The sequence below is a fragment of the Ambystoma mexicanum genome, chromosome 12, assembly GCF_040938575.1.
Source record: "Ambystoma mexicanum isolate Mex_15411 chromosome 12, UKY_AmexF1_1, whole genome shotgun sequence".
Classification (NCBI taxonomy): domain Eukaryota; kingdom Metazoa; phylum Chordata; class Amphibia; order Caudata; family Ambystomatidae; genus Ambystoma; species Ambystoma mexicanum.
Window position 1 is genome coordinate 530,566,886 of NC_090936.1, and position 16,845 is coordinate 530,583,730.

Here is a 16,845-nt window from a genome sequence, read left to right on the forward strand (position 1 = left end):
CCATACATAGCAGTGGACGAGGGTATGAACAACTTAATAATACCATTATGGAACAATAAACGCTGCTAACAAAAAAATACCCAGAAGACTTAGTATCAACTCTCCATTCCACTGAATCAATGCGTCCAGTATACTAGTAAATTTGGCAACAACTCGTGGACTTAAATAAAGTTAGACAAGCCCGGCAATATCTAAAAGACACAATGAATACTACAAAGAAATAAATATTGAAGAAAACCTTATGGAAACCACTGACATAATTTAAGACTCATCAGAAACTGGTCAATTTCAACTTCTAGATCCTGCTGCAGAATCCAATATTTTAGACCATTATACAATTCACCCATTACACTCCAAAGTCACCATAGATGACGCACTGGAAACGTACCAAATGCAACAAGCCAAAGGATCTCCAATCAGCATATGGGAAAAAAGTATAGAAGCACGTGCCTTTCCTCTTCTCTTTCCTACTGGAAAATGAGGAAGGTACGATGATAGACCCACCCAAATAACAGCATCAGAATACCGCTCTTTATAAATGCATTCTGAAGACCCCAGATTCAGACAAAATGTGGAATACATATTCCACCTTCTCTTTGAAAGTGAACTAGCAACTCTATGCTACAGAGTTGCACACACATTGAAATTAGGTACCAATTTTCAAAATATGTCAGCTACATAATAACTACAAAAAATGCAAGAAAATGATGAGATTTTACAATCAAGCATTACAAATCTTTTAGCAAACATGTGTGCTACAAAAGAATACTGGTTCCGATATCACAGAGATGTACGCTATATGATAAGAAACCTTGGCCCACCCACTTGGTTTGTGACATTAAGTTATGCAGAATATGCATCGGAGGATTTACACGATTTCCTACGCATAGCAAACAAAAACAATTCAAATATAGATATAAAAACACCAGGAGAACTCTGCTCTCTGTTCCTCCCCTCGGAGAAGTGGAACACTTCTTTTGGAGAAAAGAATACCAAGCCAGAGGAGCACCACACATCCACATGCTTTTGTGGATTAAAGATGCTCCTAAATTTGGTGAGGACAGTAATGCCACTGTTTTACAGTTCATCCAAAAATATGTCACTTGTGAAATCCCTTCACAAACGACACTTGGTGACTTTCATGCACAATTTTGAAGACACAAATGTGGGAAGTATTGTCGTCGCAAATATAAAAACAAAGGGAAATACTGCACCAAATGCCGCTTTGGTTTCCCTAGACCAGTTTCAACAACAGGTCAAGTACACAACTTCATGTCTTCAGTTAGACATAGGGCCTCATTACACGGATGGCGGTAAGGGTTTACCGGTACCGGTATTTTACCGGTAGTGGTAAATCCTTACCGCCTTACTACGAAGTCCCTTTGCGGGTTGGGGAATTTAACGCCTGCTTTTTGCAGGCGTTAAAAACCAACCCGCAAAGGGACCCAGGGAGCTAATTACGGTACCGCAATTTGCGGTACCGTAATTAGCGCCTTCCCCATTCCCATTATGCCCTATGGGGCAAAAATGGGAATGGGGAAGGGCAATGGTGGAAGAGGGAATTACTGCCCCGCCAACCTTGGAATGGGGCGGTAATTCCCCTTTCCGCCAAGGCGGTGCCGGTATTTTACCGCTAATAGCGCCATGGGCCCATAGTGTCAAAGGTAAATCACCTTAAAACACATATTACATAAAAATAACAGAACAGAAGGATCAAAATGCATCAATGATTACAATGCAATCATTACCCTCCTATGGAATGCACATATAGATGTGCAGTACATTGCAGACAATTCCACTGCAGTTGCACAATATGTCACAGCCTACTTAACCAAAGCAGAAAAAACAGAGCTCCAAGACCTCTGGGATGACATATCATCTGACAAAACACTTTCATAGAAATTGTACAGCTTAGGCATAAAAATGCTCTCCCATAGAGAATGTGGTTGCGATGAAGCAGCAGACAGTTTAACTGGTACTGCCTTGTATGGAAAATCTGAAAATATAGTATGGCTAAACCTTGGTCCTTCTAAATCTAGAAAAAGAGTTCTGAAATCATATGGAGACATAGAAACAATAGCCAAAAATGATCCCAACAGCCAACACATTTTGAAAAACAATTTACTAGACACATACTACCCAAACAGGAGTACCACTTTGGAAACCATGTGTCTATACCACATAGCCCAAAACCTCACATACAAAATAACATTAAACCAGATGAGAAGAGAAGTGGATACAGAGTGGAAAATTGTGAAGGCAGCTTAGTGAAACTTAGCAAACAAAGCTTAATTAATCATATCAAATTGTCATAAAAACTCCTCAAAATAAAAAAAACTGTATTACATGTCCATGCTACAACTTTTTAAACCATGGAGAAAAGAAGAAGATTTACTAGATACCTATGACTCTTATGAAGATGCTTTTAAAGCAAATGAAAGCACTATAACAGACGTAAACTTTGCACAGTAAAAAATAATATTGCACAATGAACAGCAACAAGAAGAAGAACTCCAAGCACAACTAGATGTGAACAATCCTGACAGTAGCCAACATTCTGTAACAGGAAGCCAAGAACCACGTGGACAGCCACTAACAGCAAATGAGGCAGAATTAGCCATGACAGAAGTACAAAACCCCATGTGTCAGTATGAGCAATCTACAGAAGACTTTGCTGTACTAAAATCACAACTAAACAATGAGCAGCGTAGCATTTTCCAAGCAATAACACAACAAATTGAACATGGTGTGCAGCATGAAACTAAAAATTGTACCTGGCAAGACTTAAAACCTATACTGCTATATGTCTGTGGTCAAGCTGTTTCAGGCAAAACGTTCTTAATCAAAATCATCAGTAAGTTCCTCCAACAATTGACAAACAACAAACTGTCAGCTGTTGTAACTGCCCCATAGGTTTAGCTGCCTACAACATAGGCGGTCTCACTTGACACTGATTACTACTCCTTCCAGTAGAACACCAAAACAAAATAGACTATTACAAACTTTCTCCAGAAGCTGCAATGGAACTACACAGAGTTTTCAAACAAAGGATAATGCTTCTAATAGATGAAGTAAGCATGGTTTCCAATCTAATGTTAGCCTTCATTTACCTCAGATTACAAGAAGGCTTGAAAACAGACTATGAAGAACTCTTTGGAGGAAAACACATTATAGTTTTCTGAGATCTTCTTCAATTAACACCAGTTAAAGGTGAGCCTATTTTTAAAACCTTAGGGCACAAACTATGCCGTAAAACTCTTGGCAGCATAGGAAATGTCAACCTTTGGCAACATTTCCAATACAGAGAATTAACTGAAAACATGTGGCAGTCTGCAGACCTCACATACGCCAACATTTTGAAAAGTCTTAGTTGGTGTACTATCTCAAGAAGCACAATCTATATTGAAAACCAGGCACATCCATGCACTTTATGGCCATAATTCATGTGCTACTGATGCTATGGAACAATAAGCACACAAAAATGTAAACTGTATGTCCTTGATGCCAACTCTTGCAATGCAACCAATACTTGAAATTGGCTCCACAGACAAACTGGACGTACATGTTATGACACTACCCATGTGTCAACAAGCCACAACAAAGCTAAATACCTTAGAAAACTCTATCTCTCACACAACTGGTTTGGAGAAAATGTTAAAATTATCTTTAAACTGTAGTGTAATGCTTAAACGTAACCTTGACGTGGACCAAGGATTAGTTAATGGAGCACTTGGTACAGTTGTTGGCTTTCAAACATACCCACGTAACAACAACATTCAGTCTGTCAATGTTCTCTTTGAAAAACTATCAGAAGTTAAAAGAATAGGACGCTCAACAGCCTGCTTCCTTCTTTTCAAAGACATGTATGTGCGCAGAGAGCAATTTTCTCTAACTCACAAGGTCTTACCCCAGATTAAGCATTGATAGATACTGGCAGCACAGTGTTTAAAGAAGGCATGAGCTATGTAGCACTATCACACTTACGTACACTTGACAGACTATTTCTAATCGACCTTTTGATGCAAGTCAAGTAAATACTGATATTCCTTGCATTTTAGAATACAATAGGCTACGTTCACTCTACACTCCCCATCTAAACACATATCCTGTTCTGCAAAAAGCAAAACTTTGTAAAAGAAAACTACTTCACTCTCAAATTATGCAGGATCTCACAGCAATTCCTCCAAAGAAATTAAAAGAAGCTACTGCTTCATCAAAAACCACAAAGAAGAATGTACTGCACAGCAAAGTCAACTACCTCTCCAAAGAAAGAAAGAACGTGCACTCCAAACAAATGACTTGGACACAGAGCTGGCAGGTCCATTCAAATTTTCAAATACAACTTGACAATTGACAACATTTACTTACGCGGGACAGACCAATTGTGTTTGCAAATGTTAGTTCTTCAAAGAAATGCAGCCAACTATCCTGACAACATTAACAGTGTTTCTGGAATAAGGCAGGAATTGGACTACTGTGCTGGAATGTTCAAATTCACTATAAACAAATAAGAAGATCCACAAGAATGTCTACTGTACTTACTACAAGTACTAGAAAACAAAAACGTACCTATAAATGAAATCTTCCAGATTTCATACATGTGGAAACATACATGCACTCTTTGCAGCCATGTTGCACAAGAAGAAGCTCCTAATGAACGCTTTGTATATATATCCATACCTAACTGTGAATCTATTCCATTCCAGAAACTTGTACAAAATGAAAACCATAGCAGATTATGTACTACCTGCAATTCAGTTAATCGCTTCTACCTTCCAAATATAGACACACAGTAAATACATAATAGTAATGCTTTTAGGTTACAATGCGAATGGTAGCAAAAACAACTGTAAGTTGACTGGATTCACACAGGAACCACAACCAATGCAGGTCACTTATAAAAAAGAATGTGGATGGTTCGAATGTAATGATTCTACCATTACTGTAAAACTGAGATTACCAGCAAATCTTGTGAACGCTTACTTAATATTCTTAAAACCAAAATTTAGTACGTAATCTGTGTATGAACATAAAAAACACTTCAACTTCAAAACTAGGCACAGTTAGAATACGCCAACAGGTATCTATCTGCCCCAAGATGAGTTAACAAGCAAACAGATAAATTAATAGAACTAAAATAAAACAACAAGTAAACAGTTAGAATATGCCAGGTATCTAACTTCCCCAAAAATCTGCAACAAGCCAACAGAGAGATAAATGCCACTAAACTATAAAAAGAAATAAACAAATAGAATACACCAACTGCTATCTAATTGCAATATTACTACCACCACTACAAAATCAAAAACCATACACATATTCAATTCCTCTTACTGAACTCAATGAAAGAATATATTGTCCCACAACGTGGAAAGTTTTTTTTTTAATCCAGCATGGATTTTTTCCCCACAGACCCAATGATTTAATAAACAAACACAGGAACTGAGCAAATTACACAGTACACTGGTTTGAACTATGGTACTTCTAAAGTACTAACTATGAGGATCGACAAAATACAGAAATGTCTACTATGCAATACAATACTCATTATAAACTACCTAAACTAATATGTATTTATTTCTTTTATCACAGTGATTGAAAACATATGCCTGCTCCAACTACCCATGTCATGAAGAAACAGCATACAACCACAAAAAGTGAAACAGTAAACATATAATGATTGGACTCACAAACAGTACAGCACAACACACCCATTCAAGCAAACACTTTCCCATAGACCACAATCCAAAATGTTTGCGTCCATGGGTATCTTATGCTACAGTGCTTGTTGGCAAACCATACAATCTTGACTGCATGGCCTGGACAAAACTCAACATACATCCTCAACAAAGGAAACAGTAAGTATATAATAATTACACTCATAAACACTGCAACATAACACAGGCATGCAAACGAACACCTCACCAATAAATACAACCCAAAATGCCTACAGTCTTCAATACCAACAATCTGAACACAATCCAAGGAACAAATGAACACACATCATCTCACTATCCTGTAGACACTATTACAATACTGCCAATCAGTACTCACATTTTTGAAAACATATCCCCTAAGCAGCCCACATACCAAAATCAAAGTATTTGGTAGCATTGTAGAGTTATGCTGTGGTGGTTGTGGCCAGGGCCTAGAGTCTTGGGTGCATGGCCTATGGCCTTCGGCCATGCACCCAAGACTCTAGGCCCTGGTCAAACCACTGCAGCATAACACACCCATACATCAATCTCTCCGCTCTGCTAATTCTTTCCTACCCTCTCCTCCTCCACCACTGCTTCCACTCTTTCCAACTCCTCGCTCCCTTCCACTGGAACTGCCTCCTCCTCCACATCTGCTCTTCTCCCTCCTACCCTTCCTTTCGCTCTTCTCTAAAATCTTATCTTTTCCATTCCCCTCCCTAACACCTTTCACTTCCTCTCCTTCTCCCACCGCCTCATGCCTCACCTCTTACTCCTCTACTTCCTTACCCTCTCCATCTACTCTCCTCCCTTCTACTCCACCTCCACCTCTTATCTAGTCTTCTTTCTTCTCTTCTTCATCACACCCTTTCGCCTTCCCTCTTACTTCCGCTTCTACCTCCACTATTACCTCCAATCCCCTCTCCCACCTATTTCCCTCTCCACTCCCTCCCCAACTCAGCAATAATGTAATAATAATGATTTTCTTGTTCTCATCTAAAGCACTTTGGATTAAAGGGCTATATAAATTTAATAAAGTACAAAAATACAAACACCTACCGAATGACCACAACCCAAACACATAACACATCCACCTAAAAACCTATCCACTTTAAAAACATTCTAAAATAATAATTACAACCAATGCACAAACCCTTCAATACATACCCTCTTCACCAAATGCTCTACTGACGACCCAAAACTAACATCATGGTAAAGTAAAATAGCCAGTAGCGTGCCCAGTGTTTAGTATGTTGGTGGACAACCATGGTTACAACACATCACAGCCTTCTCACACCTAAACAAATACATCATTTGACCCATCTCTTATTCCCCTACCCTCTCCAAGCACTCATACACATCAACACACTCCCCAAAATTGGATTTATGCTCACTTCCAGTGCATGTCAGTGCATTCAATATGGCGGGAGCACCGAAACAATTTGACGCAGCTCACGTCTCATCCCAGCCAATCAGAGAACACGATGCATGTCCGCAGATACGATGTAAGCCGATTAGCCAATCGATGTCCTGTCCGCGGAGCGGACAAGGAAGTGTGTCCGCAGAGCGGACACAGATATCACTAATTGTTTTGCCTTACATTTTGGTCATTTAAATAAAAACTACTACACGGATTTACACCAAATCAACAAAAGCACTCTTTCGGGACCAAGCCGCTGCTCCTGCTGTAAATTTGGTGAAAATCCGTCCAGCGGTTTGGGCTGTAGGCGCGACAGAACTGTTGTCCCATTACGTCTATGGGAAAAAAAGACATTTTGAGACCACTCCTATAACTTTGCCCCCCCCTTGACCAAACCTTACCAAACTTTGCAAAAACAATCAGAGTGGGCCACATACTGTTTTTGCAAAGATTGGTGAGGATTCGTCCAGGGGGAGCAAAGTTATAAGCCACCCAAAAGTGATCTTCCTATGGGTTTACCTAGCAATTTAACCATAACTACATGGCCGCTACCGCAGGCCATGTAGTATATATATATATATATATATATATATATATATATGGTACATGTATCAATACGGGAGAGAATGGTCGATATCTTCATCAGTATGTTACTGTGATGCAAAAATTCATTAACTTTTTCAGCATCATTAACTGGTTAATTATATATTTGTGATCGTACAATGTATCTCCCAACTGGCAAAATATTCAGTGAGACAGTTACATATATGAATATTAAAGGTGATTGGGATAAGTGATAATTATTGTACTGATCATTTTAAACAACAGTAAAGAATGTGAAAATATCATCTCCATCTTTCACCAAGCAAGCATACTGACATTTGATAAAAAAAGGACCAACTGGTGCATCTATTGCATGTATTCCCATTTATATGGAAGAAGATCCATTGGTATTCAGAAGGGATCTTATGAAATGTTCCCTAACTTCAAGGTATGCCCAGCACGTAAGGGCATTTCTTTTAGGAGAATCACTACCAGTATTAAAGGATGCACAAGTAATTTTAATGATCATCACAGTAATGATAGGTGTGCATATTCCTTCAGAATCCATGCAGCAGAAAATTAAATATCAATTGTTCTCATCAAATTTCAGATTGCAGTCATTATCACATGAGCCTTATGAATTATAGAGAGCCATGCTGTTTTTCTACAACTTGATCATTGCCTTTAATATGTCTCACGAAAGGCCCTAGTGTGGACTGCTTATGGATTTGGTGCTAATATGTTATACCCCATAGATTTACCTGAATTATAGTGTTCCTCAATTATGCCCATGGTACTAATCAATTATTGCTGTTTTTCTATAAACTAAATAATGTGGTCTCCTATGCTCCTGATATCATCATCATGCAAAGCACACCCATCATCATGTGCACGTTAAATGCTGTTCCAACAGGTCCCATGTTGTGGGTAAATTACATCCCTGATAATGTTTATTTAACACTGTGACAATGATATGCTGTGTTGCAGTCAAATCTGTCTATTTGATTCAGATCAACTTGATTCTGCCCTCTATGCCCTTAGTGCTGCTCAAATAAGCTGTAATGTGACTATCAATTATTACCTTGGTGCTTTGTACTTAGGCTGCTTGCTTAATCCCAGTTATGCCACCTTGTACATTTCAATTGCAATCATAGTGTTGCTGTTCTACTGTGGTCCCTGTTGCTAGTCAACATTGCTTGCATTGTCTCCTTAACATTTCCTTTATGCTTCTCAATTATGATTTATGATTCGGCTCAAATTTACCCTGAATCATGAAGCTCAATAATGTCTTTCATGATTCTCAGTCATAACCCTACTGGTTATTATTGGTATCCTGTTGTGCTGTTTGCTTGTCATCCTGGTACTTTAACTGGTATCCGGTGATTCCATCAAATGCAATGCATCGAATGCAAAAGCACTGAATGCAAAAGCCTCGACAAAATCAATTTTTTTCGTAGGTAAAGTTTTTTTATTATAATGGGTTTTAAGGGGTAAAAAAAGGAGGGTTGGGGGCGGGACCCCCATTAAAAAAAATGGGGAAAAATGCATTATCGATGCATTTTTTTTCAAGGCTTTTGCATTTGATTCTATCACTATAAACCCTTTAACTCCTCCATCTAGCATGTTGGAAATAGGAATCACAGCATAGGTTTCCCAAAGGGGGACTCTGACTAGGTAGATGTCCAAAACACCATATTGAATATAGATTTAGTGTCTGGAGATATTAGAGTGTAAATACGTACCTCTGCTTTGGTCCAAGACACATGCTCATGCATTGGCTTATAACATGAATTCTTATACTGAATCCAGCCAGAGTCACAGAAGCCCTGAGCACAGAGGCAAGTCTCATGAGCAGTTATTGATTTTGAAGATCCACCTTCTGCATTGGCTATCTCACAGTTACCTAGTAAAATATAAAAATGAAAAGCAAATACTATTATTATACTTGGAGATGTTAGAAAATAATGCAATGTTATAAACAGACATAGAGTAACTATTCCACCATCTATGCTGGGCGCCAATTGTGTCAATTTGGTACAAATTGTATGGCTTTAACTATATATTATGTCATATGTTGACTTTGCTCCATTATCTATTAATAGATACAAGGATGTTAATGTGCAGAAAAGAAAAGAAATTCTTATATAAAATTCAATCTTTCGATTGGCTGGTGCATAGGTTTTACTTTAGCATTTTCATTTCATTGTTCACAACTTTAATTGTTTACATAAGGTAGAGATGTGTGAAAAGCAGCCACTACACATCACTTTCCTTTTTTTTAAAAAACTCTTTATTTCTTATTTTCAACAAGATACAACAAACAACAGTATCAACATCATGGGTCATTGAATCGCAAAATACACAACAGCGGAAGGCAAATATAGTAGAGTTCCAAACCATAACCCTGTATTCCACCATATTAAACTTTAAGACTAACCTAAAACAAAACCAGAGGCACCAAACAAATAACAGCAGACAAATAAGACTACACAAAACAACCACACAAATAGCATAACCCCCTATATGTATATTACCTGAAAGTAGATCCTTTCACTCTTCTCCATAACCCAATCGAGCATCATCCATAAAGATCAATAAAGCTCCCCCACATTTCTTCATAAAGGGTTTCATTGTTTTGTTTACTAAACATTGTTTTTTTCAAATCTTGATAAAGCTCTAACATCCAAAATCCACTACTCCACTGTCGGCTTCTTCTGTGTCTTCCAGACCTTCAACACCTGTTTAGCCGCCACCAACAAAACTTTGCGCACCCCACACAATATCACCTAACTTACATTGCGCCCACCACTGTATAACAGTAAGATGACCTCTAAGGGATTGTGTGGGTAAACAATGTCCCAGATCTGGTCGATCCTGTCAATAACCTCCTCCAAAAACTCACCACCCTTTCACAATACCACAAAATATGTAACAGAGTACCCTGTTCTTTCCCACAACCCCAACACAGATCATCACCAACTAATCCCAATTTGCACATACGTACTGGGATCCAATATATTCTGCCCAATATCCATTGATGTATGTAGCGTAATTGCAAATCCACTTTGGCAGTCGTCAGCACTCTCCAAATCTTTTCCCATTCTCTGGATGTAAGTTCCCTGCCCAACTCCTCTGTCCATGATAACCTCAACTTTTCCCATGAGTCCAACCATTGCCCATCATGTTGCATAAACTGCTGAAAAGTAAACACTTTTTGAAATCAAATTTCCAATATATTAAAATTCTCTGGCTTTTTCAAAAATGGAGCATCTAACATGTCTCTCCGTTCCAAGAGTAAAGCTACCAAAATATCATACCTTCTTAATTCCCTGTTCCTTAAACCAAATTTCTCAACTAAACTCCCAAAAGGTACTACTCCTGCATCACTCTACACATCACCAATAGTTAAAACACCCCTCTGAATCCAACTTTTCCAATTCAGTACCTTATGTCCCTGTCCAGTTCCTACTATCCACGACAACAATGCTTCTTTGGTAGCCAATATCGATTTCAAACACTGCACCTTCATAGGCAACTTCCCAAAAGAAAACAAACATTTAATATCATAAGGCAAAAACTGCTGCATCTCAATTCGTACCCACGACAGCACCTGGTTTAGATCTTCCCCAGCGTAATCAGACACTTTCTTTAACAAAAAACCACTACCATAATTCTTTAAGAAAGGGTACCCAAAACCCCCATCTTTGACTTTCCAGACCATAATGTACCGGGGAATCCTGGCCCTCTACCCAAGTCCCCACAAAAAATCCTGAAACAATCTATCTATACGTGCAAATGCTCCCTTTGGAAAATGCAAAGGCAGAGATTGTACAACATACAGAACCTTTGGCAGCAAAATCATTTTAATAGCATTAATTTTACCCAAAGAGTTAGATTGACACGTCCCCATCTCATAATATCCCACCTAAGAACCTCAATGATTTTATCTACATTAAAACTTACTAACTTTCTAAAATCTTGAGTAATATGGATACCCAAATATTTCACACTAGAATATTCCCATTTACAATTCCACCCCAGCAGAAGTTCACATCCAGGCGAAGCCCTCACTGGATATACAACCGTTTTATGCCAGTTGATCCGGTACCCAGATAGCTTACCCACTTCCTCAAAGACCTCCCTCAATACATGACCCCCTACAACAGGATCATTCAAGATGACCACAACATCATCTGCATAAACCTGAGCCTTAATTTCCCCATCTCCCACAGCAAACCCTCTGATACACCTCATCTGACGTATATACGCCAACAAGGGCTCTAATACCAAATTAAATAACAGCGGCGACAAAGGGCAACCTTGGCGAGTGCCTCTATACAATGGAAATGACGTAGAAAACCCCTCGTTCCCCCACACCTTTGCCGATATGCCATTCTGAAGTGCTTGAATAGCCTTCATAAAGAAAGGACCAAAACTTAATTTCAACAGTTTTTTAATTCAGGAAGCCCCAATTCACCCTATCAAAGGCCTTCTCAGCGTCTAAAAAAATCAACAAAATATCATTTATCTCTGAGTCCAGCAAACTGTAAATATCTAACAGTGTTCGAATATTATCATATCCATACCTGCGGTCTATGAATCCTGTCTGAGATCGCTCTACTAACTCACCCATATATTTTTGAGCTTCACCATCAGTATTTTTGTAAAGAATTTTAGGTCCACATTAAGTAAGGAGATAGGCCGATAATTACTGCACTTAGTTGCATCCTTTCCAGGTTTCGGGATCACTGTGATGATTGCCTCTTTAATTGATTGGCATAACCTCCCCTCCCTCAAACAACAGTTATATAATTCACACAAAATTGGTGCCAACACTTTGCCATATTTTTTATAAAATTCCACTGTCAAACCATCCATCCCCGGAGATTTACCTTTATTTATTTCCTCAATTACTGACAAAACCTCTAGGATGGTAATCGGGGCTTCCATAAAACATTTACCTTCTTCATAAAGTACTGGCAGGGCAATTTTTCCAAAGAATCTATCAAAATCACCTATTTGTGGTGCAATATCCTCTGTATACAATTTAGCATAAAATGAACGAAAACATTCACCAATTTTACCTTTCTTAATCTCCATATTTCCAGACTCATCAACAATTTTTTTAACATACTCCCTCTCTGAATAACTCTTTAATCTACTTGCCAATAACGTCGAAGCCTTATCCCCTTGTTGCCAGTACTTTTGCCTCATGTAATACAATCCCCTTTCAACTTGTGAGTCCACCTCATTTTTCAGTAATTCCTTAACATCCAAGATCTTAAGTCTAATATTCTCCTCTCTTGATAAAGCATAATTTCGTTGTAAATCTCCCAGTTCCTTTTCAAGCTCTACCAATTTGGCTTCACCCCCACTACGTATCCTAACAGTCCAGTTCATCAGTTCCCCTCTAACAGAAGCATCCCATACCACCATATTGTCTGCCGTTCCCACATTTATCTCAAAGAAATTTGGTATAAAATTCATTAATGCGTCAGTGGCATCTTGATTTTTTAACACAAAAGATTTCAACCTTCATCTACTAGATCCCTGCCTCTCAGCGGATAACATCAACTTAACCATTACCATTGAGTAGTCTGAAATGTGTCGTTCCCCCATAGACACCTCTTTTATATTTTCAATTAGCCTATCTGACACTAATATGTAATGAAGCCTAGAATAAGAATTATGCACCCACGAGTAAAACAAGAACTCCCTATCCCCCCAATGAAAATGTCTCCATACATCAACCAAATCATATACTTCCAAAAAATCTCGAAACTCTTTACTTGATTTCTGTCTGGTAAACTTACACATGAGGACCTATCCATTTTGGAGTCAATCACACAATTAAAACCCCCTCCCAAAACAATCATTTCACCTCCCATATCACCGAGCATCGCCTTCAGTGATTCAAGAAAGACCCCTCCTCCTGCACATGGGCCATATATAGATCCAACTGTCAACAACATGCCCTCACATTTAAGGTCAATAAGTATGATACGCCCCTCACCATCCATACTCACTTTTTGGAACACAGGCATCCAAACCTTTCCTCAAAAAAAAACCAACACGCCGGGAGTTAGAGGAGTAGCAATTTAAGAATACTTACGTATATCTTGAATTAGTGAGAGTATCACCAGTACCATCAATTAAATGTGTTTCTTGCAAAACAGCCACATCAATTTTTTCTCGCCAAAGTTTAGTCAGCACCTTCTTCCTCTTTTGCATTCAATTCAACCCTTTCACATTCCAAATACACAACGAAACAGGCCCCTTCATAGCTCACTAATACACTCCATATCTTCACACACACTCATAGACTATCAATCATTCACAAGCTTTCTGTTGAACACTGTGATAACTATCAAACCCATCCTATAAAGTCGAGCAACATATGTATCACACCACACATACAACAAAAGACAACATGCACACATACAAAACAGCATCGATTGTAAGAAACCCAATATATCCTGGTTTTCAACAAAACACCACTATATACAAAATCGTAACCTATCCCAACTATCCCCCCCAGAATCCTATGCCCAACATTTTACTATTAGAGCATCTTCCTCAAATAACTTTAGTAATGAGTCCCAGAGCCCTCACCAAACCCAACACGCCCCTGCATCAAGACCCTTCACTAAGAACTATAAAGTATAAAATCCCTCCTTGCATGTCAAAAGCAGTTCAAACCAAAAAATATATATATCCAAGATATTGAACAAAATTCCCAACCCACCAGTAAAGAGTCATCAAAATAAATAAGACTCCTGCCAAATGATGCACACAAACAACTCCTAACCCATGTGCACACTTCAATCTAGTAGCCAACCCCTAACATTTTTTATCACCCAAAATTAGCTTAAGAGCATTTAAAAATAACGGACATGCCCTCACAGAATTAAAAAGTATATGCACTGGACATTTCCACCCAACAGCAGCACTTCAGTGTCTTGTAGAAAGCAAGCAACAACCACCATCCTAAAGCTTCAGGGAACAGTAAAGTGCATTTTAAACTTATGCCCCACCAGCCTCCCACTTCACATCTGTTCACCATCTACCCCCTAACAGAACCAATGGTAAAGTACAGGGGTTGTAATGAGAAGCACAACAATCACATCCAGAAAACACAAATAAGCGATGGCATCCAGAAAAAAGTCTGCTAATGGGGTAAAGGAGCATTCCCAATCCACAACACCATCTATAACCCCATCCCCTGCAATTAATCTCTAGCCGGCATTAACATGACTGTACTGCACGTACCTATAGTCTTTTGACACTCCTAATATCCCTGCTACACCAACACCCATCCCACAATTAATTTTCAGGTACAGACATAAATACAACAAATGAATTCATGGGCAGAAGGAGACTCCAGCAAAAATGAGGCCACGTTATATAGGCAATTCCCCCAACCACATCCCCTCCGTCAGTTGCCATTGTCTGGTGGTTCACTCTGCAAATCACGGAGTCTCTTCACAGGGAGAGACCTCACCAGAAGCTGTGCTCAAGGAGAACGCAAGCCCCCCGCTGCTCCTCCCGCATGTCCAGACGTGAAGCAAAAGGGTGCTGCACATCGGGAAGGTGCAATAACACGGACATTATGTACAGGCGAGATGCAGCACTGCCAGTGTACACCTCTGCTCACTGCTTGGCCACTAAGCACGTATTCTCTGCTGGCAGAGTAAACCATGGCAAGCGCTGCAATGGGGCAGAATTCTAAGAATGCGTGATTCAATGCACACATGCATGGTTCACTCGCTCTCTCCGCTGGTGGACACGATCAAGAGGCTTTGTCATATACAAATGCCAGTATGACAGTATGATAACAACATTCAGACGGTGGGAAATCCATTTAAGTTCATTATTCGCCGACATACCATCTGGTCGCATCACCGCCATATCCCCCATACAGCTCCGTCATATATAATTAAAGGTTTGGATGAGACGCTGAGGCCCATGCTTCAGTCTGCCCTCTAGCGTCTCTCAATCGAAATACATACATATACACATACACGTTTCAGCGGGACCCAGCGCCGCAATCCTCACTGCCACCAGAGAACAATCAAGGCGACCGGCATTCCGTGCTCCCAGCCGTAATTGTAAACAAGCCGCGATTATAACGAATCCGCGGCCCTTCCAACCCGAAGTCATCTTCCGGAAACAATGTGTGTAGGAACACGTACTGTAGGTCCCTTCCTCAAATATCCATAAAATGAAGTCTCTGGCATCCCGTGCGCGAGATGCAGTCAAATCATAACTCCAACGGTCTTTTATAAATGTAAAATCACCAAAATAGCAATCCAAAGGAAAATAATGGCAAATAAACAAAGTTAAAACATTCTGATGAAAATGTTAGTACACCAAGCTGAGAAGAAAAACTATCTCTTCTTTTTTGTTGTTTTTGGATTTGTAGATGAGGCTTCCATAGGCTCACAATCCACATCAGTCAAATCAGACAAAAAAGCCTCTGCACTCCTATGATCAGGAAAATAATGCAATTGACCATCCACAACCACACGAAAAATTGCTGGATAAATCATATAATACTTTAGTTTCTTGAGTCGTGCCTTTTCTTTTGCCACTCCAAAACATTTTCTTTTTTCCATGACATCTCTACTGAGGTCAGCAAATATCATAATTTTGTTCCCTCCCCATGCCAGATCTCCAATTTCACGAGACTTCCTCAGCATCAGTTCTCTTGTTGCGAATCTTAAGAAATTAACAATAAAATGTCTAGGGCGCTGACCCAAGGCAGGTTTCTTACCAAGGGACCTATGAGCCCTCAATATCCAGTGATATCTTAGGGTCCAAATGTAGCATGGAGACCAGTGCCTTTTCCAAAAAGGAGATTGGATTCCCTCTCTCTGCACTTTCAGGAAATCCTGCAATCCTGATGTTATTTCTCCTTGAGAAATGATCCTGCTCAGATATGTTGATTAATAGCTTCTCATTATTAATCTCCAATTGCCTCACTTGATCAGCCAAACACAGTATCTTTTCATCCACCATATTAAGATGATCTTCAACAGCAGTCACCTTGACAGTAAGGCCCATAAACCTCTCCTCTGCCTTTATCAGCCTTGATTTGATGTCTGTAACATCCAGTGTCAATTTTGTGAGCAGATCCAGAATCTTATCATCTCTCTTCTCCTCACCCTTCTGCCTCTTAGCAGGCTG

The 16,845-nt window shown here is 39.3% G+C and overlaps 1 protein-coding gene across 2 annotated transcripts in view; it reads right to left on the minus strand.

Moving 5' to 3' along the window:
• The window catches only part of LOC138513746 (C-type lectin lectoxin-Thr1-like), a 634,248-nt gene that overhangs the window by 181,558 nt on the left and 435,845 nt on the right, over nt 1-16,845 (minus strand). For both annotated transcript variants that reach the window (XM_069628829.1, XM_069628832.1), the window contains exon 3: nt 9,402-9,562. In XM_069628829.1, coding sequence (XP_069484930.1) covers nt 9,402-9,562 — 161 coding nt within the window. The remainder of the gene's footprint in view (nt 1-9,401; nt 9,563-16,845) is intronic.